We start from the raw sequence: 26,129 nt of genomic DNA, 5'->3' as shown, positions 1-26,129 counted from the left end.
AATATTTCAGTGTGACAAACACTGCTATCCAGTGCAATGCCTTTGGGGAAATTTTCACAATATGTTGTGGGATGGAAATGACTCACTCAGGGCTCTCTGGAAGCTAGGGGTCAAGTTTCCAAAATGCATTATTCCATAATGCCATCCCTATGCTCTAATTTTCAGCACCCCCCCCCCTTTTTTTTTTTTAAGTCCCACAAACCCCCACGGCACTTATTGGTGTCTGCCATCTCTGACAGAAGCATGGAGCCTGAAGAGCTCTGCGCTATTCTCATGAAGGCTGCAAATACAGGACGCATGGTTCTCCTGTATTTGCAGATCTGCAAGAGGTACCACAACCACCACAGACATGAGGATGGCTTTGAGGACAGTTTGCCAAGGGACAGAGTGAAAAACAATTGAAGCTTGTTGGCGGCAGTCATGGAGAAGCTTCAGAGGGTGGAGTGCCACTTCTGGGCCTGAGAGTCAAGCACTGATTGGTGGGATTGCATCATAATGCAAATCTGGGATGACTGCAGAATTCCAGGCCACATTCCTGGATCTGTGTGGCAAGCTTGCCCCAGCCCCCCAGCGTCTGGACACCAGAATGAGTGCTGAATTGACAGTGGAGAATTGAGTAGCGAATGCGCTCTAAAAGCTTGCAGTGCTGGATTTCTGCAGGTCAGTGGGAAATAGTTTTTAGAGTTGGGAAATACACAGTTGTCATTCATGGCCCTGCACAGTTGCATCACGTCCTGCTATGCAGGGACTCCTGGCAATGTGCAAGACTCAGCCGATGTATTTGCAGCAATGGGGAATTCAAACTGCAGTGGGGCCAAAGACAGCACACACATGCCTACTTTGGCAGCACCAGCTTGCCAGAGTACATCAACAGAAAGGGCTACTTTTCTATGGTTACACAAGTGGATCACTGGGGAGAGCTTCACTGACAGCGTGGGCTGGTCACGGAAGGGGCATGATGCTCATATCTTTGAGAACCACAGGACTATTCTGAAAAATGCAAGCAGGGACTTCCTTTCACAATCAGCAGATTACCATTGGCAATACAGAAATGCCAAGAGCGATCCTGGAGGACCCAGCCTTCCCCTTGATCCCCTGGCTCATGAAGCCGTACACAGGCCACCCGGACAGCACTAAGGTAAGATTCAACTACCAGCTCAGCAGACGGAGAACAACAGTTCAAGGTGCTTTTGGTAGATTGAAGGAATGCTGGCTGTGTTTACTCACTAGATAGGATCTCAGTGAGAAAAACATCCCAATGGTTACTGCTGTCTGTTGTGTCTGGCATAATAGCTGTGAGACAAAGGGGAATTAGCTGCTGCTAGGGTGGAGGACAGACGGGGATCAGCTACATGCCGAATTTGAACAGCCAGATTCAAGGGCTATTACAAGAGCTCAACATGGCACTATGGAGTGAGGGTGGCTTTGAAAGAGCCCTTTAGCAATCAGTCACAGTGGTGTTCTGTGATATAGCGTTCTCTGGGCCTCGAATCTTAGGTGCTGCTCAGAACTGTGTAGTGCTTGCTGTATAGTTATAAATATGACTGGGTGTTTTCCTGAAGTTGTGAATTCTATGGTGCTTGCTGTACAATTACAAGGACTGTTTGCTTTGAGTACCGCTATGCATTCTGCAATATTTGTTGCGAACTAATAAAGATCATTTGATTCTCCCAAAAACAAACATTTATTAAGTGGGAAAAACATAACAAAAGTATGTACAAAAAATCCCCACAAGCAATGCAATACAAATGTGTAACATAACGAGGTGAAAACAAAGGCTTACTTCCTTTTTAATTTTATGTCCATTTGAATGCACAAATGTAGTCCATTGTGGAAACATGCATACCAGTCATGGTTCTCATAGGTCAGTGTATGTGAAGCTATTGTTTCCTTTGCTGCCCCACCTCCCTCCTCCCCCGTGTGGAAAGATAGAGGCAATGATCCGCACCATGATACATTGTGGGGTGTAGGGAACAGTAACCATGGAGTTCTCCAAATAGTGCAAAGGATGGAGAATCCAAGATTTTGGGACCTGTAGGACAACCAGCAGCATTTGAGTCTGCTGCCTGAGAAGATCCGTTATGTCCTAGCGCATTTCCCACTCCTTATCCTGCTTAGACTCCTGGGCCTTTTTCCTGTCCTCTCTGTCTTTCTCCATGTTGTTGGTTGTATGAGCCCTCCAAGCCCTTTGTTTGTGGTCCGATGCAGCACTGGCTGGCAGGATCTTGCAGAATATGTCTTCCCCAGTCCTCTTCTTTTTCCTCCTCATCAGGATCACGCGTTCTGCAGGTGTGGAGGGGGAACTCCTCAAGACCACCACCCTAGAAGGTGCTGATAAAAACAGACAGATGTACCACTGGATTTACAGATACAAGGGAAAGGGAAAGATAAGTTTCAAAACTCCCTTCCCTTATTCTCCATAAACATTTTTAAAATACATGCTTATTGGCCCTTCGGCTGTGGAGCACCTCTGCACAGCACCACTCTCCAATCCCAGCCATAGTGGCCTGTCAGGGGCGGGGGACATTCTGTCGTATAAAGCTATATAATTTTGGTCCCTGTTCCCTAAGTAGGAGTATAGGGCACCGAGCGACTGGCACTATTTTCCACAGGCAGTGGTGATTTAAGCGGATGTCTCACTCTGGAAGGTATCAAAGGCACAGAGAGCACAGCTACTACTGGCTTCCTGAAGCGACCCAGACCCGTATGTTGCTAGCCTGTTTACTGCAATGGTGCCAGCCAGTGATGAGCTGCCAAAATCTTAACCGGTTCCCTCCTCACCCCACAAGGGGGTCGTGGCCCGCGCCCGTCCCCTGGGACCCCTTCCCCATCCAACCCCCCACATTCCTTGACGCCCCCCCTACCCCTGCCCCATCCACCCCCTTTCTCTGTCCCCTGACTGCCCCCAGAACCGGGCAGGAGGGTCTTGTGGGCCACCGTAGTGGGTGCCCACCACGCCCCGCCCCTAAGAGCCAGAGGGACCTGCCAGGGAGCGAGGTGGGGAGTCCCGGCGGTGCTTACCTGGGGCAGCTCCCAGGAAGCATCCAGCAGGTCCCCTGGCTCCTAGGGGCGGGGGAGCGTAGCTGGGGGGGGAGCAGGCGGAGCGACCGCTCCCCCCACTGATCACATCGAAAGTGGCGCCTTAGGCGCCGACTCCGTGAGTGCTCCAGGGCTGGAGCTCCGGTTGTCCCTCCAGTTCTAAAAGGGTTTCCAAATTTAACAACCGGTTCCAGCAAACAGGCTCCAGCCCACCACTGGTCCCAGCCAAAGTCATCACAGAATGGCATGGGAAAACGTCCTACCATGGAGGACAAAATAAGGCTGCCATCCCTAGCAATCACTGGAAAAGGACTGCAGAGTACCTCCATGAAAGTTTCATCAAGATCTCTCAGGGGGATAAAAGGGACATCCCTATGCACAAAACCAAGGTGCTCCACATGTCCCAGCCTAACCCTACAGGGTAATGACAAGCAGATAACTCCACTGAACGCATCCAATGAAGGGAGCTGTAGCTCACGAAAGCTTATGCACAAATAAATTGGTTAGTCTCTCAGGTGCCACAAGTCCTCCTGTTCTTTTTGCGGATACAGACTAACCCGGCTGCTAGTCTGAAGTCCACCTATGTTTTTTGTACCACTACTTGCTCTTGTATGAGCAAATGAAAAGTCAATACCGGTGTCTTGTTAACTTGGGGTTGGGCCAGGTCCCATCATTAAATTTAAAGAATGCACAGAAAAATGCATGTACACACTTAACCGAGTTCCCTTCCCCGTCATCAGGCTCATCAACGCTCACCTGGTGGCACTGGCTATACTGCGTCAGAGTCTCATACAGGTCCTGGCTTGCGGCATGGCTGGAATCCCCTGCTGTGTCTCCTCCACACTCCTCCTCCACGCTGTACACACCATGGGTCTCAGTCTTGGGTTCCTTGGCGGTACCCACAAAGGTCTGTGGGATGCTGGTGGGGTCTCCGCCAAGTATGCCATGCAGTAACTTGTAGAAGCAGCAGGTCTGAGGCACAGCACCAGATCTATTGTGGTGCTCCCTGGGCTTCTGGCATCCCGTGAAGTTCCTTTGCTTTCACACGGCACAGCCTCTTCTCCCCACAGGCCCAGGAGATCCAAAGCACCTGTCTACTCCAGGCTGGAGTGCATCTAGTACCTCTCAGTCTGTGTGGGGCCAGCACAGTCGGCTGGGTAGCTGCACACAAGAAGGGAGAGCTGCTAGTGCTGGGTAAAATCTGTTTCTGATCTGTTTTATGTAATGTCCATCTTGGATTTGTAAAAAGGACAGCTAAGCCTCCATCTTGGATACCCTTCTCCTCGGATGATTTAGTGCCCTTTCAGCCTTTTTCAAATCAAGGAGGGGAAAGGTCAGGGAAATTAGAGTCATGTGACAGCCATAATCTGCCTCGCAACTGCAAGTTATTTAGTGAGTGGCACGCTTGTCACTCAGGACTGTCCATCTCAGTGGCAGCCAGTGGCCCACACAGTTCAAGCTAGCTTGTCTGAAGGGTGTCCTTGTCTAGTTTACTGACTAGTAGCATAATAAATATTTGTGTGTTACATCTTATTCTGCCTCGGTCTTAATAAATCACCCAATGATAGATGCAGGAGGGGGTGGCATCTGCAGACAGCCCATCTTCTGATCTGCATAGACCACAGTTAAACTGTTTTGGGCTAACACAAGGTGCGTTTGCCAACATCGGCACTCAGGAAAAGGCATTTCAACAACACGGGATGGGGAGGGAGGATGTTGAAAGGTGGGGGTGGCTTCTGGTCTCTGTGACCCCTAGGCAGTGGAGTTTGAAATTGTAACCAGAGTGGTCACTGTTGCAGAGAATGGGGCATTGTGGGACAGATGCTGAAAGACTGTTAGGGTTGACACAGGCCATGCAGTGTCTACACTCGCACTGCATTGACCTCAGTAGGACAACCATGGTTCCGCACCATCTAGGGAAGTGGTTTGACTGTGTTGATATAACAGGGCACTTATGTCAGCTGGAGACAAATTGGAGTGTGGACACATGCACAAATAACATGACGCAAGGTAACTTATGTCAACCTAACTTTGCAGTGTAGACCAGGCTTTAGAACAGCCTCCCAAGGGAAGTAGCTGAAGCCCCATCACTTGAGAGAAGATTTAAAACTAGATAGGCTAAAGTGATCCTGTATTGACAGGGAACTGGAATGGACGATCAAATGGGTCTTTTTCCCATCTAACTCCTATCAATCAAAAACCCATCCATAGGATGTGAACAGAATTTGGTCCAATAAAAGGTATTACCTCACCCACCTCATCTCCCTCTAAAGCAAGACTATAGACAAGGAGACAATGAATAGTTGGATAATGGAAGCTATTTAGGCCCTGATCCTGAAAACACTTAAGCACATGCTTAACCTTATTCACGTGAGCTATTCCATTAATGGGGACGATCTTCTTACGTGCTGATCCTATAGTCCTTACATAGGCATAGCTCTCATTTAAGTCCATGGAATTCTTCCTGCAGAATATGGCCCCTACCATATCAATCAACATGGACATGTTGATCTGCCTCTCCTACTGTTCTGTTTAATGCTCTGAGGTGTGGTAAGAGGATGCAGCCATCTTTTTTATGACCATCAAACAACATATGATCCAACTCCAGGCACAACACATTAGATACCCTCCTTAACAACAGAGAGATTCCCCCTCAGCCTGTCTTCACCACCACCACTCAAATATAAAACCCAACTAAGAACCACTCATGCATTCTGCTCTCCCTCCCCTTGATCTTCAATTTTCCTCATCTCCGTCCCTGCAATCACATTACATGACTCATCTCCTCAACCTGATAACATTGGACTCACTGTTCTCAGCTTGGATGTTCCATGTTACACACAGGTTTAATACAGTGACATTCCCTTTTCACTTGCACTCAGGAATATCAAAACCTTCAGCACATAGAGTGGCCTGGACACATGGTACATTACTTTGCATTTGTGCTTGATTAAGTTTAATTGTAGCACTAAAAATATTTTTTAAAAAGGTAACTCCTAAATAGATATCAGTAGGCAGTTCCAAAGTAAATTGAATGATCATTACAGAAGACACTTGTCTCCACCAGTGAACAATATTAACTTTTTATTAATTGCTTGGCACAGTAACAATCTTAGCATTCAATGTGTTATGCTTATAAAAAGCACATGGGATCTTTTCAGGGCAGAAGGCAATACGCCGCATTTATTGAAAATAACACAGTCAGCATATGCATTCAATCACACACACAGGTCCTGCAGATGGTCTTAATAGTTACCAGGCTGTTGTACCTCAAGTCAATCTAATCGCCAGTTAGATTGGGCACGAGTGAGGAGCTGGGTTCTGTCCGTCACAACCCAATGCTCTGAGGCTTTGCAGGACTGAACCCAGAATTTCATGGCAAAACACCCCATCTTTATAGCTGTAAATTCCCATTTGAGTTCATGCATTTTGCAATGTCATCCTGTAATCATTAGTCCTTAAATGGTGTTAATCTTGGGGTTGTCTGCTGTTACAGGATGACATTACAAAATGCATGGTCTCAAGTGGGAATTTACAACTATAAAGATGGGAAGTTTTGCCATGAAATTCTGGGTTCAGTTCCCCAAAGCCTCGGAGCTTTGGATCACGACCGACAAAACCCAACTCCTCACTCGTGCCCAATCTAACTGGCCATTAGATTGACAGCCTGGTAACTATTAAGACCATCTGCAGGACGTGTGCGTGTGCATGCATATGCGAACTGTTATATTGTCAGTAAATGCGGCATATTGCCTTCTCCCCTGAAAAGATCCCGTGTGCTTTTTATAAGCATAACAAATGCATTCATTATATCAGTACTATGGATTTATAAACATGCATACTGATTCTCCAATTTATATGGTTTCTAATATAACTTTCACAAAAATTGATTGTAGGATTTGGGTATAGCTGCAATGGTGCTCCGAGTAGCCTTTTCAATAATTTTGCATTCTAGTAGAAAAGAAATCAAGATCAACAAAAATATTTAATTAAACCCCAAAGAAATACAGTCACAATTAAAAACAACAAAAATAGATGAAAAATGTTCAAAAAATGGTGAAAATATTCACAGAACAATTTAAAAATCACCTACTTATTTGTGGTAGGAGTCAATTTTCCATACTGATTTTTGTACACATATGTGTTTTCTTGGGAAGGGCAAGAGAGGAATCTAGATAAACAGTTTCTCAGTGAGCACTGAAATGTCAAACACAGAAACAACCACAGTGCCCACCTCCCATGGGAGGTAATTAGCTAGACAATTAGCTGCATAACATAGCAATAATCCTCAAATAATTTAATGATTAGAAAAAAGTGGTCAAGAGAGAATGCTTTGCACTACCAAGGGGGAGATATGGATTTTAACTCAGGTCTTTCACTGAGTTAAACAACAGGGGCTGGAGGCTATCATTGGGGGCTATCTACATATCTCATGCTGGTCAGGTAGCAGCAACACTAAGTCAGCCAGGGAAAGAGCAGTCAGAGAAACATAAGGCACACACACAAAAAGTGTATGATATAACTTGAGCCCCAGACATGTTTTGGGATCCTTCAGATGAAAGGTGTTCCAGGTCTTTCACAGGCGTGGGTGGGTGAAATTTTGTGGCCTGCGTTGCGCAGGAGGTCAGACTAGATGATCATAAAGGTCCCTTCTGACCTTAGTATCTATGAATCTATGAATACAAAGCATTTTGTGAAGGTGCAGTGTATTATCACTGTTTTAGACATTGGTAAACTGGGGAGAAGTGGTCCAGTGGTTAGGGGGTTAGCTTGGGACTTGGATTCAATTCCCCATCTCTGCCACAAGTTTCCTCTGTCTCGGTTCCTCATCTGCTAGAACTTCTCTACTCTCACAGGGTTGATGTGAGGAAGATTGTGAGGTGTTTCAGATACCCCAATAACGAGGGCCATCTGAGTTAGACAGAGGCACAGAACCATTTAATAAAGATGTTGGTTTGCCCAGAGCCAATTTTCAAGAACAAGAGGGTGCACAGTTTTGGTGGGTGGGAACAGAATAGAGAAATAGCTGGACAGTGTTTATATGAGGAGAGAGAATCCTGTATCAGCTTAAAGAATTAAAGGGACACTGTCAGATTTAAAAAAAATTAAAAATCCCTTATCTATACTTACTAATAGCATCTCAGATTAGAATACCTGGGAAAACAGTGAAAAAAAGTCTTATTTATTTTTGCACTTCAGTCAGCTTGGACAGTAAATATAAATTAATTCTACTTCAATTTTTGATTCTCATGCCCTAGAAAAATGTGGGAGAACCGAAAACAACCTGGTTTTATTTATATTAAAAACCAAACAAATATTAATTTTTTATCTATATTAAACTGCACTAAGAAACATGCCAGACTGAAGTACGGATTCAAACTCTAGACAGTGCTCTTTAAAGAGACACACAAAAAAAGGCCATTTTTTTCATAGCAGAACAATTAGAGGTCAGGGCGCTAGGAAGTCTATACACAAACAGAAGTTACAATAGAACGTCAGAGTTATAAACACCAAAGTTATGAACTGACCAGTCAACCACACACCTCATTTTGGAACCAGAAGTACACAAGCAGGCAGCAGCAGAGACAAAAACATAAAAATAAAAAGCAAATACCATACATACTGTGTTAAATGTAAACTACAAAATAAATGAAGGGAAAGTTTAAAAAAAAGATTTGACAATGTAAGGAAAAGGTTTCTGTGCTTGTTTCATGTAAATTAAGATGGATAAAAGCAGCATTTTTCTTCAGCATAGTAAAGTTTAAAAGTTGTATGAAGTCAATGTTCAGTTGTAAACTTTTGAAAGAACAACCATAACGTTTTGTTCATTTTGAACATTTCAGAGTTTGAACAACTTCCATTCCCGAGGTTTTCATAACTCTGAGGTTCTACTGTACTTGCTATCTAATCTAGTTCTGGTCAAGGGAAAACATTAATTTACAATCTAGATAATGTTAAAGTAAGTTCAAAGTTTCAAGTACCTTTCCTTTGAGTCACAGCAGCTTTGTTTTTAAGTTCTCTCTCTCCCCAGTTGCTGGGTAAAAAAAACCTACCCAAAACAGAAAGAAGAAACTTACTATATACAATGGAAAGAAACTAACTAAACCTACCCAAATAATATAACTGGGGAAAAAAAGTCCCGTCCCCACCACTAATTCTTTCAATTGTAGATTTTAAGGTTATGTCTACATTAGAGACCTTACAGTGGCACAGCTGTACCTCTGCAGCTGTGCCACTGTAAGGTCTCCTGTGTAGCTGCTTTATGCTGACAGGAAAGAGCTCTTCTGTCAGCTTAATTAAACCACCCCCAACGAGTGGCGATAGCTACGTCGGCAGGAGAGTGTCTCCCATCAACATAGCGCTGTCCACACTGGAGCTTCTGTTGGTGAAACTTATGTTGGTCGGGGGTATTTTTTTCTACACCCCTGACCGACAAAAGGGCTAGTGTAGACATAGCGTAAGTGTTACTCATACCAATGGTAAAGTACTGAATGCTCACACTGAAGTGGGAGTTTTAAGTTAACAATGTCCCTTTTATAAGACCTTTATTAGATACTCACTAGATGACCGGTTACATTTAGGCAAAACAAGGAAGCTGTTTCCACCCGGCCCCACTATAAAAGTCTCTCCAATTGTTATGATTTAGGTTTTTATCTAGATTTTAAAGGAGCAAATGCACAGGGCCTAAGGTTGTCAACCCTCCAGGATTTTTCTGGAGTCTGCAGGAATTAAAAGATTAATCTTTAATTAAAGATTAGGTCATGTGATGAAACCTCCAGGAATATATCCAACCAAAATTGGCAACCCTAGCACAGGCATCGTACTTTACTGGTCATTTTGCAGTAGCACCTACAGGCACCCCATACAAATTTTAAACAGAATCCTTGTTATCACCTAAAAATACCCCGTTCACTTCCCATTGTAGGACAACTCGATAAACCTCAATGAAGACTTTGTAGAGCACTGTGCAAAATTTGCATCCACAGTTTCACCACACTTCCCAGTGGGTGAACTCTACATCATCATCATGAGTTAGGCGGCACTCCACCAATAAACAAGTGAAAAATGGAATGTGAACTAATAACAGATTACAGATATTAAACATGCACAGTAAGCACACTTAAAACGAAACACTGATCTCATGGTGATCTCTTTAAAATGCAGGATATCAATAGCACAAATAACTCATCTGATTGATTTATTCATCGCTTCCACTCATCTGTGATGGGTGTTTGATAAGCTTACTACTATGTGGCAGAAGAAACAGTGCTTTCTGCACAAAGATCAGCATCAGACTTACAGAACCAAGTCCATCACTGCTCTAACTTCACTGGCTTCCCCGGAGTTACATCAGGGATGGACTTGGCTTGGGGACTTATGAATCAAACCGTCAGTTATACTGGCTGATAGATGACACAGAATTTTTAAGTTGGCAGACCATTCAGGGAGAGTGCAGGATGATCTCCGTTATTTCAGCTCTGCTGCCCAGCCTCATTGGAATTCCATAATACATAGTCCCCGGGCTGACATATACGAAAGTGCTCTGCCCAACTTTATACAAGCCAACAAAGAAGGGATTCAGCAAATAGGCACCAGCATTCAGAGGGAATATTTGCCCACCGTGAGTGTGGCCAGAAAGAATCAAATTTATGTCTGGGCGATCTTGGAGAGCCCATTTTGCAGCCAGTGGCTGATGAGCCAGAAGTACTATTGCATGATCAGCACTGCAGTCAACTAGGGCTTTTTTTAAATCCATGCCATGCCCAGAATAGCGCATAACCTGAGCTTCAATATCATCAACCCCAGCCAGACAGAACCAATCATTGCTGCTCCTTGGAGAAGAGATCTTCACATTCTCATTGTGGAGTGGATGAATGTTAAATGACTTCAGTAATTCAAACCAGCTGTTGACATCAGAAGTATAATACTCGTGGTTTCCAGTGACAAAGTAAGTTCCCAATGGGGAATTAAGCTCACTAAGAGGTTCAACAGCAGGTCGGATGGCCATCACTTCAGAATCTGATAGATCACCTACAATCACAGTGATATCGGGTTTTAAAGCTTTGACCATCTGCACAACCATTGCAAGTTTAGTCTTCCCTACAGTGGGTCCCAGGTGGATATCTGATAGCAACACCACCTTCAGGCCATCCATGGACAAAGGCAGTTTGTGAACAGGAATCACCACTGAGGTCACTGCAGGAGGCTGGGAGGCATTCAACAACCCAACAGCAGTCAGAGCAACTGTCACCATAACAACCAAAACAGGTTTCATCACAGTTTTACTACTCTTATTGATACCACTTGTCTTAGCACCTCTGCTGACCAAGAGTTTATAAACTTGCTCTACAGAGCCCAGAGTGAAGAGAAAGAAAATAAGGATTATATAGGCTCCTAGACATGTGTAAGAAGCTAAGGAAAAGAAATAGGGCTCTTCTGCAACAAGAAACAGCAATGTAAAAAAGCTTGAGTGTGCCAAAGCTAGAAACGTTAGCACAGCTATTTTCCATGGTAGGAAACAATAGGAGTAAGCAGCTGAAAGCCTGTAGAATGTGGTCACTATACATCTCCAGATGTAAAGAGAACCTATGAGCATCAGCGCATTAACAAACAGTGCCATCTGTAATCTCCGCAGCCACCTCTGTGTACCGAACTCAAGTTGCTCTGCCAGGAAGGTCTGGGATATCATCATGGAGAAGAAGACAACTCCAGCAGCCACTGCAGCCTTTGCTTCAAGCGGCAATTGCTTGAAGGAGATCATCTCTACCGATTGACAGTCCCTGCACCTTCCTGTTCTGTTTGAGTTTCCAGTAGGTAAGAATGTGGTTGTGAAGGGACTTCTTGGTCAACTTGGCCTGCAACCAGGAACCAACAACAGCTTTTTGATATTAAGACATACAATCCCCCCTTCCCAGTCTAGAAACCAGAGAGAGATATTATTTGGCACCCACCACCCAGGACACCAAGGCTGGTGGAGAGACCACTATCACTATCAAGGATAGCTATAAAAGATTTAACAACTTAGAATAAAAAGCATCTAGAACTCTGACAACCCAGTCCTGATCTCTATAGTCTCCCATCCTCAACATTCCCATTGATAAGTTAGCACAAAAACCTGTGAATACTAAACCAGTAATAAGAATTCTCCTCACAATTTCGGGATATTGTCTCACAAATCATACAGTGATGATTGCTTTCCAATAACCAATAAAATATTACCAAACCCTGCTTACTCCATCCAAGAAACACAGCTACAGTTAATTAACACTTTGCACTCACTACCTAATCTGCTTCCCTCGCACAACACCATCTCCATTCCAACACGACACCATTCCATGAGAGTAGGTGTCACTGGTACATAATGTTGCGGTCTCAAGAGCCCAACCAAAAAAAAAAAAAAAAATCATCACTGACCCATGATGGTGACTACATTCACCTCAGAATAATGACATAACCATCAATCATTCAGTTCCAGCCTTCAGCCATTCAGGATCACTGGAGCACAAACACAGAGCATGCAAACCACTTCCCACAGCTCATCCCTTACTTCTGCTCTTCAGATGAGCCATAGGGGAAAAAATGAGACCTGCACATGCACAAAAATCCCTATGAGACAGCCTGGTAAAGTTGTTATGAAAATTTGCCAGCCCAGGCCGAAAAATATACAGCCCTGCACTTCTCAAGATGATAGTTTACTCATTTATGGTGAGCAGAATTTTGAAAGCTAGTTTAAATTATATAATTAGTACGGTCACCAGTCCCTTCCACACCTGCATATTCTAGGCCAGGATTTATGGAGACTCTGTATCAACCTGGTCTGGGAGCTAAAGAACTACTGAGACCTAGACCATCCTTGTCTATACCCTGCAGCCTCAATAAATAAACCCCATTTATATGCATTCTGATGATATTCTGTCTCTCCCCCACCCCCTTTTTATTTTTAAGCCAAGAGGCCACGACACTGATTATTTAAAGTTTTAAACTAGTGTTTGCTTTTTCAAAATAATTAAAAAGACCACATACTGTGTTAGAAGCTGCTGTCAGTTTAAACCAGAACTTCTCATGGAGTTACTTTGCTTTTTATTGTGTGTTAACATTCTTTAGAATATGTATACAACATTAAAACAGACGATTATTTAAAAAAATGCTAAGGGTTTACTTCAAATGCATAAACCCAGAAGAAATGCTGCATTAGAACTCCCATAGTACTCTTCACTCAGGCCTTAAGCTTAAGTATTGCAACTCATATAGGCCATTAGCAAGACTGTGTAACTCTGGATGCAATCTGATGCAAATCTATATAGAAAGAGCAAGTAGCATGATAAAGCATGTTAAAAAAGGCAGAGAAAAGGCAGATACCCTTCCCCGTTCTCAACCCACGCTAGTAAATTAATGTTTTCTACCTGGTATATTGTCAGAACTCTGACACCATCAGACAAGTGCAGAACAGCACAAAAACAAATTCAAGACAGACAATTAAAGATCTAGAGTCATCTAATGTATAACTTGTCACGATAGATTCTGAATAATAAAGGCTAAAATATGCCTACCAAGAGGCAGGGGGCTTTTTTAATGACAATTCATGGCTTTCAGGATATCCTCGATTTTTTCTTTATTCTGGATGAGAGTTCAGAAAGCAATGAGCAAAGCTAAGGCCTTGTCCACACTGGCAAGTCGCCGCGCAGTAAAGCAACTTTCTGCGGTGTAATTCCTGAGGTGCACACGCTGCCAAGCCACTTTGTGCGCCGAAGTTCCTCAGTTGCAGCGTTGAAAAAGAAAACAAAAAAAACCCCACAACCCACCCACAAACACCCACCTTGATGAGAGTTGTAAGCCTTAAAGCTCAGAAGCTCTTGCACTGTATTAGCAGTGTAAACACATTACAGCGCACAAAGCAATCAATTGGCCTCCGGAAGTGTTGTGGCTGCTCTGCTCATTGTTTTGAATTCTGCTGGAGACCCGCACCCCTCCCAAGCTGGGGAGGGAGGCGGGGGCTGATATCAAGGTTTCCCCCACCCCCTGCCTCAGGACTGCTTGCTTCCTGCCACTGTCTGCTGACACACACTGTCCCCCAAAACACACTGTCTCTCCTCCCACCTCTGTACACACACACACCCCCCCTCCCTGTCACACTCTGCCCCAGCCCCGCCTTCAGTTGAAAAGCAGCTCACAATGTAGTCGGATGCCCATGGAACAATGGGATTGGGAAACCTGCATCATGTGATGCTGTGCCTGCCCCATGAGGCATTGGAAACCCTTCCCAAAGCACCCTGCGGGCCAGTTGCGCAGTGGAATAGCTACCACAATGCACTGCTCTCTTTGCCATTGCAAGAACTGCTAATGTGGATGCGCTCCACCATCACAAGGAGCACAGTGTGGACACACAACAGAGGTTTAATTCCAGCACTTTCATAAAAGTCATATAACTTGTTGCGCAGAAAGTTGCCAGTGTAGGCATACCCTAAGTGTATCACTAAACAAGGTGCCACAAAATCTGCTTGCTGTAAGACAAAAAATTGCAAACACTGCCTCAAAAAAGGTCAGCCTCAAAGCTTCATAACCAAGCGAGGAGAAAGTGGGCAGGATTCTACTAAGAAAAGTAACAGTGTTTAAGGATATGTCTTCACTGGCAACATTAAAGCCGTGCCACAGCAGGACTTTAACATGGCTGTGGAGTCGCAGCACCAGCACTGCGAGAGAGCTCTCCCAGTGCTGTGTAAGAAAACAAAACCAAAACACCATCCCCACAAGGGGAGCAGCTCCTAGCGCTGCGGTATGGTCTACACTGCCACTTTACAGCACGGAAACTTGGAGCGCTCACCAAGGTGTTTTCTCACACCCCTGAGCGAGAAAGGTGCAGCACTGTAAAGTGGCAGTGTAGACAAGGCCGTAGCAACCCGCATCTGTCCTGTCCACCAACCAAGCTGAATAAAGGAGCAGTAGGCTCCAGCCATCTCCTCAGGCATCAGGTCCCTATTGGACTTGGGTGGAGAGTTAGACAGCCCCTTGCACATTTGCACAGCTTGAGGAGTGGGGAGACACAGACACACCTGTTCTCGGAAAACACAGACCTGGTTGCCCCGAGACACTACCCTGCTCCATATGCTTTACACCCTCTAGCCAACCCACCAGGTAGAGAATGGAATCTGGGCTCAGAGGACACGAGGAGTGCCTGCCACACATCCAACTCATGCACCCCACCTCCTGCAGTCAGCCCCGAGGAGGAGGTGGTGGGGAGCCAAACAACTGTACCTAGGCCCCAACTCAGCCCCCTCCATATTTGCAGTGCGTGTAAATAAAAAGAAATGGGAGGGGATGGGGCTCCAAATTCCTCTCCAGGGAGTACTTCCCCTGCTCCCCAGCCGCGTCTCTACACATGATCCCCCTGCGCAGCCACGGACGCCCTCAAAGCAACTCAGCACCCGCAAGGCGCCCTCCACCTCCCGCAGCGCAAGGGGACGGCACGGGCCGTGCCCGCTTCCGCAGGAGCCCAGCCAGGGACGGGAGCCCCGCGCCCCAGCACGGCAGCTCTGCGCGCTCACTCCGCGGGGAAACACTTACAGCTCCGCCGAGCCCCACGGGAAGCAGCACGACCAGCGCGGCGGCGCGGAGCAGAAGGCGAAGCATGGTCGTCCGGAGCCGCCGGCCGCTGGGACCCGCCCCATCCCAGCCGCGTCTCCGGACTCCCCGGAGTCAGCTGACGGGGAGACGCGGCTGCGCCGCCCCCCTGCCTGCCGCGCCGCGCCGCGCCGCTCACCCAGGGCAGGACTATAAAAGCCCCCGGCACAGACGCACAGCACGGGGCGGGACAGAGGGATCCGCACCTCCCCGCACGTGGCCCAAAGGACACTGCAGCTCCTGATCGAAAGGAAAGGGAAGGCGGGAGCAGCTAACAGCACCACACTTCCAAGGCCTCGCTTCCTTCCCCTCCCCTAACAGGTATTCCCAAAGCCGGGACCTCTCCGGCCCCGGTACACACCAGAAGAAACGAAACTACGATTCCAAACATTGGCAATTTCAGCATGCCATTTTCACACACACCGTCACCACACCCGAGGCAACCCCACCCCCAGGGGAAGCGCACCGCCCGGGACGGGGCTGCCGCCCGCACGCCCGCTCCCGCCCCTCACCTGCACGCACCTCGCAGGGGCAGCTCCCGCACAGCCCGCTCGCCTTTCCTCACAGCTCCCGGTCCTCGACACAGCTCTCACGCCTCCCTGGGGACGCCCTCCCGCACTTGGCCTGCCTTTTGCTCGCTCCGGGAAACCCGGGACGCGCCCCCCGGGGGCCTCCCCCTGACCCGTCTCCCGCTTCGCAAGGCCCCGGGGGAGGCAGGATGGGCCACCGCCGCCTCCTCAGGGAGACCAGCCCAGAGGCGACCAGCACCCACCTTTCCCACTTACCGGCCCCGAAGCCGAGGCAGGGACTGCTCCAGGCCCGCAGGCAGCCTTCCCGGCCAAAAGGACAGCGGCTGCCTCCCTCCCCTCACTTTCAAAGGGCCAGCTGCCAAGGAGGCAGGCTGGCAAAGGGCTTCCCTCAACCAGCCAGCCCAAAGGCCCGGGCTGCGCCGCACGGCAAGGCTTCTGGCTTTCCTTTCTCCCAGCCTCCAGAGGCGGGCAGGGAGCGCGAGGGCAGACAGGCCTTGGGGCGCCTGCCGCCGCTTCGGCCACCTGGCCTCCCACACCTGCTGCCAAGGGGGCAAGAGCGCCGCCTGGTAAGAAAAACAAAGACGCCACGGGGCCGGGCGCCCCAAGCCCTCGCCCTGGGCTGCGGCGGGCGAGGTGGCTACGGCCTGCGAGACCTCTGCGCAAGCAAGCGAGGACCAGGCGGCAAAAGCCTGTGCCGGAGGGAGACCTGCAGCCGGGGCCGGCAAAAGCCTACAGCACCCAGTATTCCCAGGAGGTCTCCCATCCAAGTACTAACCAGGCCCGACCCTGCTTAGCTTCCGAGATCAGACGAGATCGGGCGTGTTCAGGGTGGTATGGCCGTAGACGCTGCTGCCTGCCGCTTTGCCTGCCTTTAAGCGAGCCCACACACACCGCCCTGCCTGCTCCACGCCTTCACCCCCCGCCCCCACACCGGCTCCGCAACGCGCTCACGCACGCACGCACGCAACACCGGCCTCGCACCCCAGCCTCCACACACCCAGGCTCACGCCCCGCAGCACCATACGCACCCCACGACCCCCGGCCCACACGCACCGCGACGAACCCTCCTCCCCACCCCCCACAAATACACCCCCGCTCCCCTCTCACCACGCACTCCCTCCTCACATGACGCCCTCACAAACTGCACGCACACACACGCACGCACACACCCCGACACAAAACCCCCAGGGGAAGCGCACCGCCCGGGACGGGGCTGCCGCCCGCACGCCCGCTCCCGCCCCTCACCTGCACGCACCTCGCAGGGGCAGCTCCCGCACAGCCCGCTCGCCTTTCCTCACAGCTCCCGGTCCTCGACACAGCTCTCACGCCTCCCTGGGGACGCCCTCCCGCACTTGGCCTGCCTTTTGCTCGCTCCGGGAAACCCGGGACGCGCCCCCCGGGGGCCTCCCCCTGACCCGTCTCCCGCTTCGCAAGGCCCCGGGGGAGGCAGGATGGGCCACCGCCGCCTCCTCAGGGAGACCAGCCCAGAGGCGACCAGCACCCACCTTTCCCACTTACCGGCCCCGAAGCCGAGGCAGGGACTGCTCCAGGCCCGCAGGCAGCCTTCCCGGCCAAAAGGACAGCGGCTGCCTCCCTCCCCTCACTTTCAAAGGGCCAGCTGCCAAGGAGGCAGGCTGGCAAAGGGCTTCCCTCAACCAGCCAGCCCAAAGGCCCGGGCTGCGCCGCACGGCAAGGCTTCTGGCTTTCCTTTCTCCCAGCCTCCAGAGGCGGGCAGGGAGCGCGAGGGCAGACAGGCCTTGGGGCGCCTGCCGCCGCTTCGGCCACCTGGCCTCCCACACCTGCTGCCAAGGGGGCAAGAGCGCCGCCTGGTAAGAAAAACAAAGACGCCACGGGGCCGGGCGCCCCAAGCCCTCGCCCTGGGCTGCGGCGGGCGAGGTGGCTACGGCCTGCGAGACCTCTGCGCAAGCAAGCGAGGACCAGGCGGCAAAAGCCTGTGCCGGAGGGAGACCTGCAGCCGGGGCCGGCAAAAGCCTACAGCACCCAGTATTCCCAGGAGGTCTCCCATCCAAGTACTAACCAGGCCCGACCCTGCTTAGCTTCCGAGATCAGACGAGACCGGGCGTGTTCAGGGTGGTATGGCCGTAGACGCTGCTGCCTGCCGCTTTGCCTGCCTTTAAGCGAGCCCACACACACCGCCCTGCCTGCTCCACGCCTTCACCCCCCGCCCCCACACCGGCTCCGCAACGCGCTCACGCACGCACGCACGCACGCACGCAACACCGGCCTCGCACCCCAGCCTCCACACACCCAGGCTCACGCCCCGCAGCACCATACGCACCCCACGACCCCCGGCCCACACGCACCGCGACGAACCCTCCTCCCCACCCCCCACAAATACACCCCCGCTCCCCTCTCACCACGCACTCCCTCCTCACATGACGCCCTCACAAACTGCACGCACACACACGCACGCACACACCCCGACACAAAACCCCCAGGGGAAGCGCACCGCCCGGGACGGGGCTGCCGCCCGCACGCCCGCTCCCGCCCCTCACCTGCACGCACCTCGCAGGGGCAGCTCCCGCACAGCCCGCTCGCCTTTCCTCACAGCTCCCGGTCCTCGACACAGCTCTCACGCCTCCCTGGGGACGCCCTCCCGCACTTGGCCTGCCTTTTGCTCGCTCCGGGAAACCCGGGACGCGCCCCCCGGGGGCCTCCCCCTGACCCGTCTCCCGCTTCGCAAGGCCCCGGGGGAGGCAGGATGGGCCACCGCCGCCTCCTCAGGGAGACCAGCCCAGAGGCGACCAGCACCCACCTTTCCCACTTACCGGCCCCGAAGCCGAGGCAGGGACTGCTCCAGGCCCGCAGGCAGCCTTCCCGGCCAAAAGGACAGCGGCTGCCTCCCTCCCCTCACTTTCAAAGGGCCAGCTGCCAAGGAGGCAGGCTGGCAAAGGGCTTCCCTCAACCAGCCAGCCCAAAGGCCCGGGCTGCGCCGCACGGCAAGGCTTCTGGCTTTCCTTTCTCCCAGCCTCCAGAGGCGGGCAGGGAGCGCGAGGGCAGACAGGCCTTGGGGCGCCTGCCGCCGCTTCGGCCACCTGGCCTCCCACACCTGCTGCCAAGGGGGCAAGAGCGCCGCCTGGTAAGAAAAACAAAGACGCCACGGGGCCGGGCGCCCCAAGCCCTCGCCCTGGGCTGCGGCGGGCGAGGTGGCTACGGCCTGCGAGACCTCTGCGCAAGCAAGCGAGGACCAGGCGGCAAAAGCCTGTGCCGGAGGGAGACCTGCAGCCGGGCAGCGGCAGGGGCCGGCAAAAGCCTACAGCACCCAGTATTCCCAGGAGGTCTCCCATCCAAGTACTAACCAGGCCCGACCCTGCTTAGCTTCCGAGATCAGACGAGATCGGGCGTGTTCAGGGTGGTATGGCCGTAGACGCTGCTGCCTGCCGCTTTGCCTGCCTTTAAGCGAGCCCACACACACCGCCCTGCCTGCTCCACGCCTTCACCCCCCGCCCCCACACCGGCTCCGCAACGCGCTCACGCACGCACGCACGCAACACCGGCCTCGCACCCCAGCCTCCACACACCCAGGCTCACGCCCCGCAGCACCATACGCACCCCACGACCCCCGGCCCACACGCACCGCGACGAACCCTCCTCCCCACCCCCCACAAATACACCCCCGCTCCCCTCTCACCACGCACTCCCTCCTCACATGACGCCCTCACAAACTGCACGCACACACACGCACGCACACACCCCGACACAAAACCCCCAGGGGAAGCGCACCGCCCGGGACGGGGCTGCCGCCCGCACGCCCGCTCCCGCCCCTCACCTGCACGCACCTCGCAGGGGCAGCTCCCGCACAGCCCGCTCGCCTTTCCTCACAGCTCCCGGTCCTCGACACAGCTCTCACGCCTCCCTGGGGACGCCCTCCCGCACTTGGCCTGCCTTTTGCTCGCTCCGGGAAACCCGGGACGCGCCCCCCGGGGGCCTCCCCCTGACCCGTCTCCCGCTTCGCAAGGCCCCGGGGGAGGCAGGATGGGCCACCGCCGCCTCCTCAGGGAGACCAGCCCAGAGGCGACCAGCACCCACCTTTCCCACTTACCGGCCCCGAAGCCGAGGCAGGGACTGCTCCAGGCCCGCAGGCAGCCTTCCCGGCCAAAAGGACAGCGGCTGCCTCCCTCCCCTCACTTTCAAAGGGCCAGCTGCCAAGGAGGCAGGCTGGCAAAGGGCTTCCCTCAACCAGCCAGCCCAAAGGCCCGGGCTGCGCCGCACGGCAAGGCTTCTGGCTTTCCTTTCTCCCAGCCTCCAGAGGCGGGCAGGGAGCGCGAGGGCAGACAGGCCTTGGGGCGCCTGCCGCCGCTTCGGCCACCTGGCCTCCCACACCTGCTGCCAAGGGGGCAAGAGCGCCGCCTGGTAAGAAAAACAAAGACGCCACGGGGCCGGGCGCCCCAAGCCCTCGCCCTGGGCTGCGGCGGGCGAGGTGGCTACGGCCTGCGAGACCTCTGCGCAAGCAAGCGAGGACCAGGCGGCAAAAGCCTGTGCCGGAGGGAGACCTGCAGCCGGGGCCGGCAAAAGCCTACAGCACCCAGTATTCCCAGGAGGTCTCCCATCCAAGTACTAACCAGGCCCGACCCTGCTTAGCTTCCGAGATCAGACGAGATCGGGCGTGTTCAGGGTGGTATGGCCGTAGACGCTGCTGCCTGCCGCTTTGCCTGCCTTTAAGCGAGCCCACACACACCGCCCTGCCTGCTCCACGCCTTCACCCCCCGCCCCCACACCGGCTCCGCAACGCGCTCACGCACGCACGCACGCAACACCGGCCTCGCACCCCAGCCTCCACACACCCAGGCTCACGCCCCGCAGCACCATACGCACCCCACGGCCCCCGGCCCACACGCACCGCGACGAACCCTCCTCCCCACCCCCCACAAATACACCCCCGCTCCCCTCTCACCACGCACTCCCTCCTCACATGACGCCCTCACAAACTGCACGCACACACACGCACGCACACACCCCGACACAAAACCCCCAGGGGAAGCGCACCGCCCGGGACGGGGCTGCCGCCCGCACGCCCGCTCCCGCCCCTCACCTGCACGCACCTCGCAGGGGCAGCTCCCGCACAGCCCGCTCGCCTTTCCTCACAGCTCCCGGTCCTCGACACAGCTCTCACGCCTCCCTGGGGACGCCCTCCCGCACTTGGCCTGCCTTTTGCTCGCTCCGGGAAACCCGGGACGCGCCCCCCGGGGGCCTCCCCCTGACCCGTCTCCCGCTTCGCAAGGCCCCGGGGGAGGCAGGATGGGCCACCGCCGCCTCCTCAGGGAGACCAGCCCAGAGGCGACCAGCACCCACCTTTCCCACTTACCGGCCCCGAAGCCGAGGCAGGGACTGCTCCAGGCCCGCAGGCAGCCTTCCCGGCCAAAAGGACAGCGGCTGCCTCCCTCCCCTCACTTTCAAAGGGCCAGCTGCCAAGGAGGCAGGCTGGCAAAGGGCTTCCCTCAACCAGCCAGCCCAAAGGCCCGGGCTGCGCCGCACGGCAAGGCTTCTGGCTTTCCTTTCTCCCAGCCTCCAGAGGCGGGCAGGGAGCGCGAGGGCAGACAGGCCTTGGGGCGCCTGCCGCCGCTTCGGCCACCTGGCCTCCCACACCTGCTGCCAAGGGGGCAAGAGCGCCGCCTGGTAAGAAAAACAAAGACGCCACGGGGCCGGGCGCCCCAAGCCCTCGCCCTGGGCTGCGGCGGGCGAGGTGGCTACGGCCTGCGAGACCTCTGCGCAAGCAAGCGAGGACCAGGCGGCAAAAGCCTGTGCCGGAGGGAGACCTGCAGCCGGGCAGCGGCAGGGGCCGGCAAAAGCCTACAGCACCCAGTATTCCCAGGAGGTCTCCCATCCAAGTACTAACCAGGCCCGACCCTGCTTAGCTTCCGAGATCAGACGAGATCGGGCGTGTTCAGGGTGGTATGGCCGTAGACGCTGCTGCCTGCCGCTTTGCCTGCCTTTAAGCGAGCCCACACACACCGCCCTGCCTGCTCCACGCCTTCACCCCCCGCCCCCACACCGGCTCCGCAACGCGCTCACGCACGCACGCACGCAACACCGGCCTCGCACCCCAGCCTCCACACACCCAGGCTCACGCCCCGCAGCACCATACGCACCCCACGACCCCCGGCCCACACGCACCGCGACGAACCCTCCTCCCCACCCCCCACAAATACACCCCCGCTCCCCTCTCACCACGCACTCCCTCCTCACATGACGCCCTCACAAACTGCACGCACACACACGCACGCACACACCCCGACACAAAACCCCCAGGGGAAGCGCACCGCCCGGGACGGGGCTGCCGCCCGCACGCCCGCTCCCGCCCCTCACCTGCACGCACCTCGCAGGGGCAGCTCCCGCACAGCCCGCTCGCCTTTCCTCACAGCTCCCGGTCCTCGACACAGCTCTCACGCCTCCCTGGGGACGCCCTCCCGCACTTGGCCTGCCTTTTGCTCGCTCCGGGAAACCCGGGACGCGCCCCCCGGGGGCCTCCCCCTGACCCGTCTCCCGCTTCGCAAGGCCCCGGGGGAGGCAGGATGGGCCACCGCCGCCTCCTCAGGGAGACCAGCCCAGAGGCGACCAGCACCCACCTTTCCCACTTACCGGCCCCGAAGCCGAGGCAGGGACTGCTCCAGGCCCGCAGGCAGCCTTCCCGGCCAAAAGGACAGCGGCTGCCTCCCTCCCCTCACTTTCAAAGGGCCAGCTGCCAAGGAGGCAGGCTGGCAAAGGGCTTCCCTCAACCAGCCAGCCCAAAGGCCCGGGCTGCGCCGCACGGCAAGGCTTCTGGCTTTCCTTTCTCCCAGCCTCCAGAGGCGGGCAGGGAGCGCGAGGGCAGACAGGCCTTGGGGCGCCTGCCGCCGCTTCGGCCACCTGGCCTCCCACACCTGCTGCCAAGGGGGCAAGAGCGCCGCCTGGTAAGAAAAACAAAGACGCCACGGGGCCGGGCGCCCCAAGCCCTTGCCCTGGGCTGCGGCGGGCGAGGTGGCTACGGCCTGCGAGACCTCTGCGCAAGCAAGCGAGGACCAGGCGGCAAAAGCCTGTGCCGGAGGGAGACCTGCAGCCGGGCAGCGGCAGGGGCCGGCAAAAGCCTACAGCACCCAGTATTCCCAGGAGGTCTCCCATCCAAGTACTAACCAGGCCCGACCCTGCTTAGCTTCCGAGATCAGACGAGACCGGGCGTGTTCAGGGTGGTATGGCCGTAGACGCTGCTGCCTGCCGCTTTGCCTGCCTTTAAGCGAGCCCACACACACCGCCCTGCCTGCTCCACGCCTTCACCCCCCGCCCCCACACCGGCTCCGCAACGCGCTCACGCACGCACGCACGCACGCACGCAACACCGGCCTCGCACCCCAGCCTCCACACACCCAGGCTCACGCCCCGCAGCACCATACGCACCCCACGACCCCCGGCCCACACGCACCGCGACGAACCCTCCTCCCCACCCCCCACAAATACACCCCCGCTCCCCTCTCACCACGCACTCCCTCCTCACATGACGCCCTCACAAACTGCACGCACACACACGCACGCACACACCCCGACACAAAACCCCCAGGGGAAGCGCACCGCCCGGGACGGGGCTGCCGCCCGCACGCCCGCTCCCGCCCCTCACCTGCACGCACCTCGCAGGGGCAGCTCCCGCACAGCCCGCTCGCCTTTCCTCACAGCTCCCGGTCCTCGACACAGCTCTCACGCCTCCCTGGGGACGCCCTCCCGCACTTGGCCTGCCTTTTGCTCGCTCCGGGAAACCCGGGACGCGCCCCCCGGGGGCCTCCCCCTGACCCGTCTCCCGCTTCGCAAGGCCCCGGGGGAGGCAGGATGGGCCACCGCCGCCTCCTCAGGGAGACCAGCCCAGAGGCGACCAGCACCCACCTTTCCCACTTACCGGCCCCGAAGCCGAGGCAGGGACTGCTCCAGGCCCGCAGGCAGCCTTCCCGGCCAAAAGGACAGCGGCTGCCTCCCTCCCCTCACTTTCAAAGGGCCAGCTGCCAAGGAGGCAGGCTGGCAAAGGGCTTCCCTCAACCAGCCAGCCCAAAGGCCCGGGCTGCGCCGCACGGCAAGGCTTCTGGCTTTCCTTTCTCCCAGCCTCCAGAGGCGGGCAGGGAGCGCGAGGGCAGACAGGCCTTGGGGCGCCTGCCGCCGCTTCGGCCACCTGGCCTCCCACACCTGCTGCCAAGGGGGCAAGAGCGCCGCCTGGTAAGAAAAACAAAGACGCCACGGGGCCGGGCGCCCCAAGCCCTCGCCCTGGGCTGCGGCGGGCGAGGTGGCTACGGCCTGCGAGACCTCTGCGCAAGCAAGCGAGGACCAGGCGGCAAAAGCCTGTGCCGGAGGGAGACCTGCAGCCGGGGCCGGCAAAAGCCTACAGCACCCAGTATTCCCAGGAGGTCTCCCATCCAAGTACTAACCAGGCCCGACCCTGCTTAGCTTCCGAGATCAGACGAGACCGGGCGTGTTCAGGGTGGTATGGCCGTAGACGCTGCTGCCTGCCGCTTTGCCTGCCTTTAAGCGAGCCCACACACACCGCCCTGCCTGCTCCACGCCTTCACCCCCCGCCCCCACACCGGCTCCGCAACGCGCTCACGCACGCACGCACGCACGCACGCAACACCGGCCTCGCACCCCAGCCTCCACACACCCAGGCTCACGCCCCGCAGCACCATACGCACCCCACGACCCCCGGCCCACACGCACCGCGACGAACCCTCCTCCCCACCCCCCACAAATACACCCCCGCTCCCCTCTCACCACGCACTCCCTCCTCACATGACGCCCTCACAAACTGCACGCACACACACGCACGCACACACCCCGACACAAAACCCCCAGGGGAAGCGCACCGCCCGGGACGGGGCTGCCGCCCGCACGCCCGCTCCCGCCCCTCACCTGCACGCACCTCGCAGGGGCAGCTCCCGCACAGCCCGCTCGCCTTTCCTCACAGCTCCCGGTCCTCGACACAGCTCTCACGCCTCCCTGGGGACGCCCTCCCGCACTTGGCCTGCCTTTTGCTCGCTCCGGGAAACCCGGGACGCGCCCCCCGGGGGCCTCCCCCTGACCCGTCTCCCGCTTCGCAAGGCCCCGGGGGAGGCAGGATGGGCCACCGCCGCCTCCTCAGGGAGACCAGCCCAGAGGCGACCAGCACCCACCTTTCCCACTTACCGGCCCCGAAGCCGAGGCAGGGACTGCTCCAGGCCCGCAGGCAGCCTTCCCGGCCAAAAGGACAGCGGCTGCCTCCCTCCCCTCACTTTCAAAGGGCCAGCTGCCAAGGAGGCAGGCTGGCAAAGGGCTTCCCTCAACCAGCCAGCCCAAAGGCCCGGGCTGCGCCGCACGGCAAGGCTTCTGGCTTTCCTTTCTCCCAGCCTCCAGAGGCGGGCAGGGAGCGCGAGGGCAGACAGGCCTTGGGGCGCCTGCCGCCGCTTCGGCCACCTGGCCTCCCACACCTGCTGCCAAGGGGGCAAGAGCGCCGCCTGGTAAGAAAAACAAAGACGCCACGGGGCCGGGCGCCCCAAGCCCTCGCCCTGGGCTGCGGCGGGCGAGGTGGCTACGGCCTGCGAGACCTCTGCGCAAGCAAGCGAGGACCAGGCGGCAAAAGCCTGTGCCGGAGGGAGACCTGCAGCCGGGGCCGGCAAAAGCCTACAGCACCCAGTATTCCCAGGAGGTCTCCCATCCAAGTACTAACCAGGCCCGACCCTGCTTAGCTTCCGAGATCAGACGAGATCGGGCGTGTTCAGGGTGGTATGGCCGTAGACGCTACTGCCTGCCGCTTTGCCTGCCTTTAAGCGAGCCCACACACACCGCCCTGCCTGCTCCACGCCTTCACCCCCCGCCCCCACACCGGCTCCGCAACGCGCTCACGCACGCACGCACGCACGCACGCACGCAACACCGGCCTCGCACCCCAGCCTCCACACACCCAGGCTCACGCCCCGCAGCACCATACGCACCCCA

At 55.1% G+C, this 26,129-nt stretch overlaps 2 protein-coding genes, 1 long non-coding RNA gene and 8 other non-coding genes across 15 annotated transcripts in view; all 11 read right to left on the bottom strand.

Moving 5' to 3' along the window:
- Positions 1-15,685, bottom strand: part of GLB1 (galactosidase beta 1) — a 72,363-nt gene extending 56,678 nt beyond the window's left edge. The window contains exons 1-2 of one of the 3 annotated variants that reach the window (XM_073333089.1): positions 15,601-15,680; positions 9,021-9,088 (exon numbers count right to left, since the gene is read on the bottom strand). Coding sequence is in view for 2 of the 3 variants with exons in the window: in XM_073333087.1 (XP_073189188.1) it covers positions 15,601-15,666 (66 nt within the window). In the remaining variant the exon portion in view is untranslated. Of the gene's footprint in view, positions 1-8,169; positions 8,194-9,020; positions 9,089-15,600 lie in introns of those variants that run through there. The other 2 variants (XM_073333087.1, XM_073333088.1) reach the window with 2 other exon arrangements.
- LOC140907345 (uncharacterized) lies at positions 1,563-3,911 on the bottom strand. Its single transcript, XR_012157467.1, has 2 exons — positions 3,796-3,911; positions 1,563-2,331 (listed from the first exon to the last, which is right to left on the bottom strand). It is a non-coding gene; the product is annotated as an uncharacterized lncRNA (long non-coding RNA).
- Positions 9,095-16,519, bottom strand: TMPPE (transmembrane protein with metallophosphoesterase domain). 3 transcript variants are annotated; one of them, XM_073333093.1, is made up of 2 exons: positions 16,443-16,519; positions 9,095-11,894 (listed from the first exon to the last, which is right to left on the bottom strand). In XM_073333093.1, the coding sequence occupies exon 2, from the start codon at positions 11,798-11,800 to the stop codon at positions 10,481-10,483; it is 1,320 nt and encodes a 439-aa protein (XP_073189194.1). In that variant the 5' UTR covers positions 11,801-11,894; positions 16,443-16,519; the 3' UTR covers positions 9,095-10,480. The 3 variants fall into 3 exon arrangements, with proteins under 3 accessions (XP_073189194.1, XP_073189191.1, XP_073189193.1); XM_073333090.1 differs by lacking the exon at positions 16,443-16,519 and adding an exon at positions 15,601-15,684; XM_073333092.1 differs by lacking the exon at positions 16,443-16,519 and adding an exon at positions 13,590-13,847.
- Positions 16,520-16,913: 394 nt separating this feature from the next.
- LOC140908010 (5S ribosomal RNA) lies at positions 16,914-17,032 on the bottom strand. The gene has a single exon (XR_012157720.1). It is a non-coding gene; the product is annotated as a 5S ribosomal RNA (ribosomal RNA).
- Positions 17,033-18,176: 1,144 nt separating this feature from the next.
- LOC140908017 (5S ribosomal RNA) lies at positions 18,177-18,295 on the bottom strand. Its single transcript, XR_012157727.1, has one exon. It is a non-coding gene; the product is annotated as a 5S ribosomal RNA (ribosomal RNA).
- Positions 18,296-19,458: 1,163 nt separating this feature from the next.
- LOC140908007 (5S ribosomal RNA) lies at positions 19,459-19,577 on the bottom strand. Its single transcript, XR_012157718.1, has one exon. It is a non-coding gene; the product is annotated as a 5S ribosomal RNA (ribosomal RNA).
- A 1,144-nt stretch (positions 19,578-20,721) lies between these two features.
- Positions 20,722-20,840, bottom strand: LOC140907996 (5S ribosomal RNA). The gene has a single exon (XR_012157707.1). It is a non-coding gene; the product is annotated as a 5S ribosomal RNA (ribosomal RNA).
- Positions 20,841-21,995: 1,155 nt separating this feature from the next.
- LOC140907985 (5S ribosomal RNA) lies at positions 21,996-22,114 on the bottom strand. Its single transcript, XR_012157696.1, has one exon. It is a non-coding gene; the product is annotated as a 5S ribosomal RNA (ribosomal RNA).
- Positions 22,115-23,269: 1,155 nt separating this feature from the next.
- LOC140908015 (5S ribosomal RNA) lies at positions 23,270-23,388 on the bottom strand. The gene has a single exon (XR_012157725.1). It is a non-coding gene; the product is annotated as a 5S ribosomal RNA (ribosomal RNA).
- A 1,152-nt stretch (positions 23,389-24,540) lies between these two features.
- Positions 24,541-24,659, bottom strand: LOC140908014 (5S ribosomal RNA). The gene has a single exon (XR_012157724.1). It is a non-coding gene; the product is annotated as a 5S ribosomal RNA (ribosomal RNA).
- A 1,152-nt stretch (positions 24,660-25,811) lies between these two features.
- Positions 25,812-25,930, bottom strand: LOC140907974 (5S ribosomal RNA). Its single transcript, XR_012157688.1, has one exon. It is a non-coding gene; the product is annotated as a 5S ribosomal RNA (ribosomal RNA).
- Positions 25,931-26,129: the final 199 nt, after the last annotated feature.

The sequence above is a fragment of the Lepidochelys kempii genome, chromosome 2 (genome assembly GCF_965140265.1).
Source record: "Lepidochelys kempii isolate rLepKem1 chromosome 2, rLepKem1.hap2, whole genome shotgun sequence".
Taxonomy (NCBI): domain Eukaryota; kingdom Metazoa; phylum Chordata; order Testudines; family Cheloniidae; genus Lepidochelys; species Lepidochelys kempii.
Note: the sequence above shows the minus strand (reverse complement) of the source record. Positions and strands in the feature narration are given on the sequence as shown.

What these genes read in the sequence shown, in the direction of transcription:
- TMPPE (XM_073333093.1), bottom strand. Translation starts at nt 11,800, where the DNA reads ATGATCTCCTTCAAGCAATTGCCGCTTGAAGCAAAGGCTGCAGTGGCT.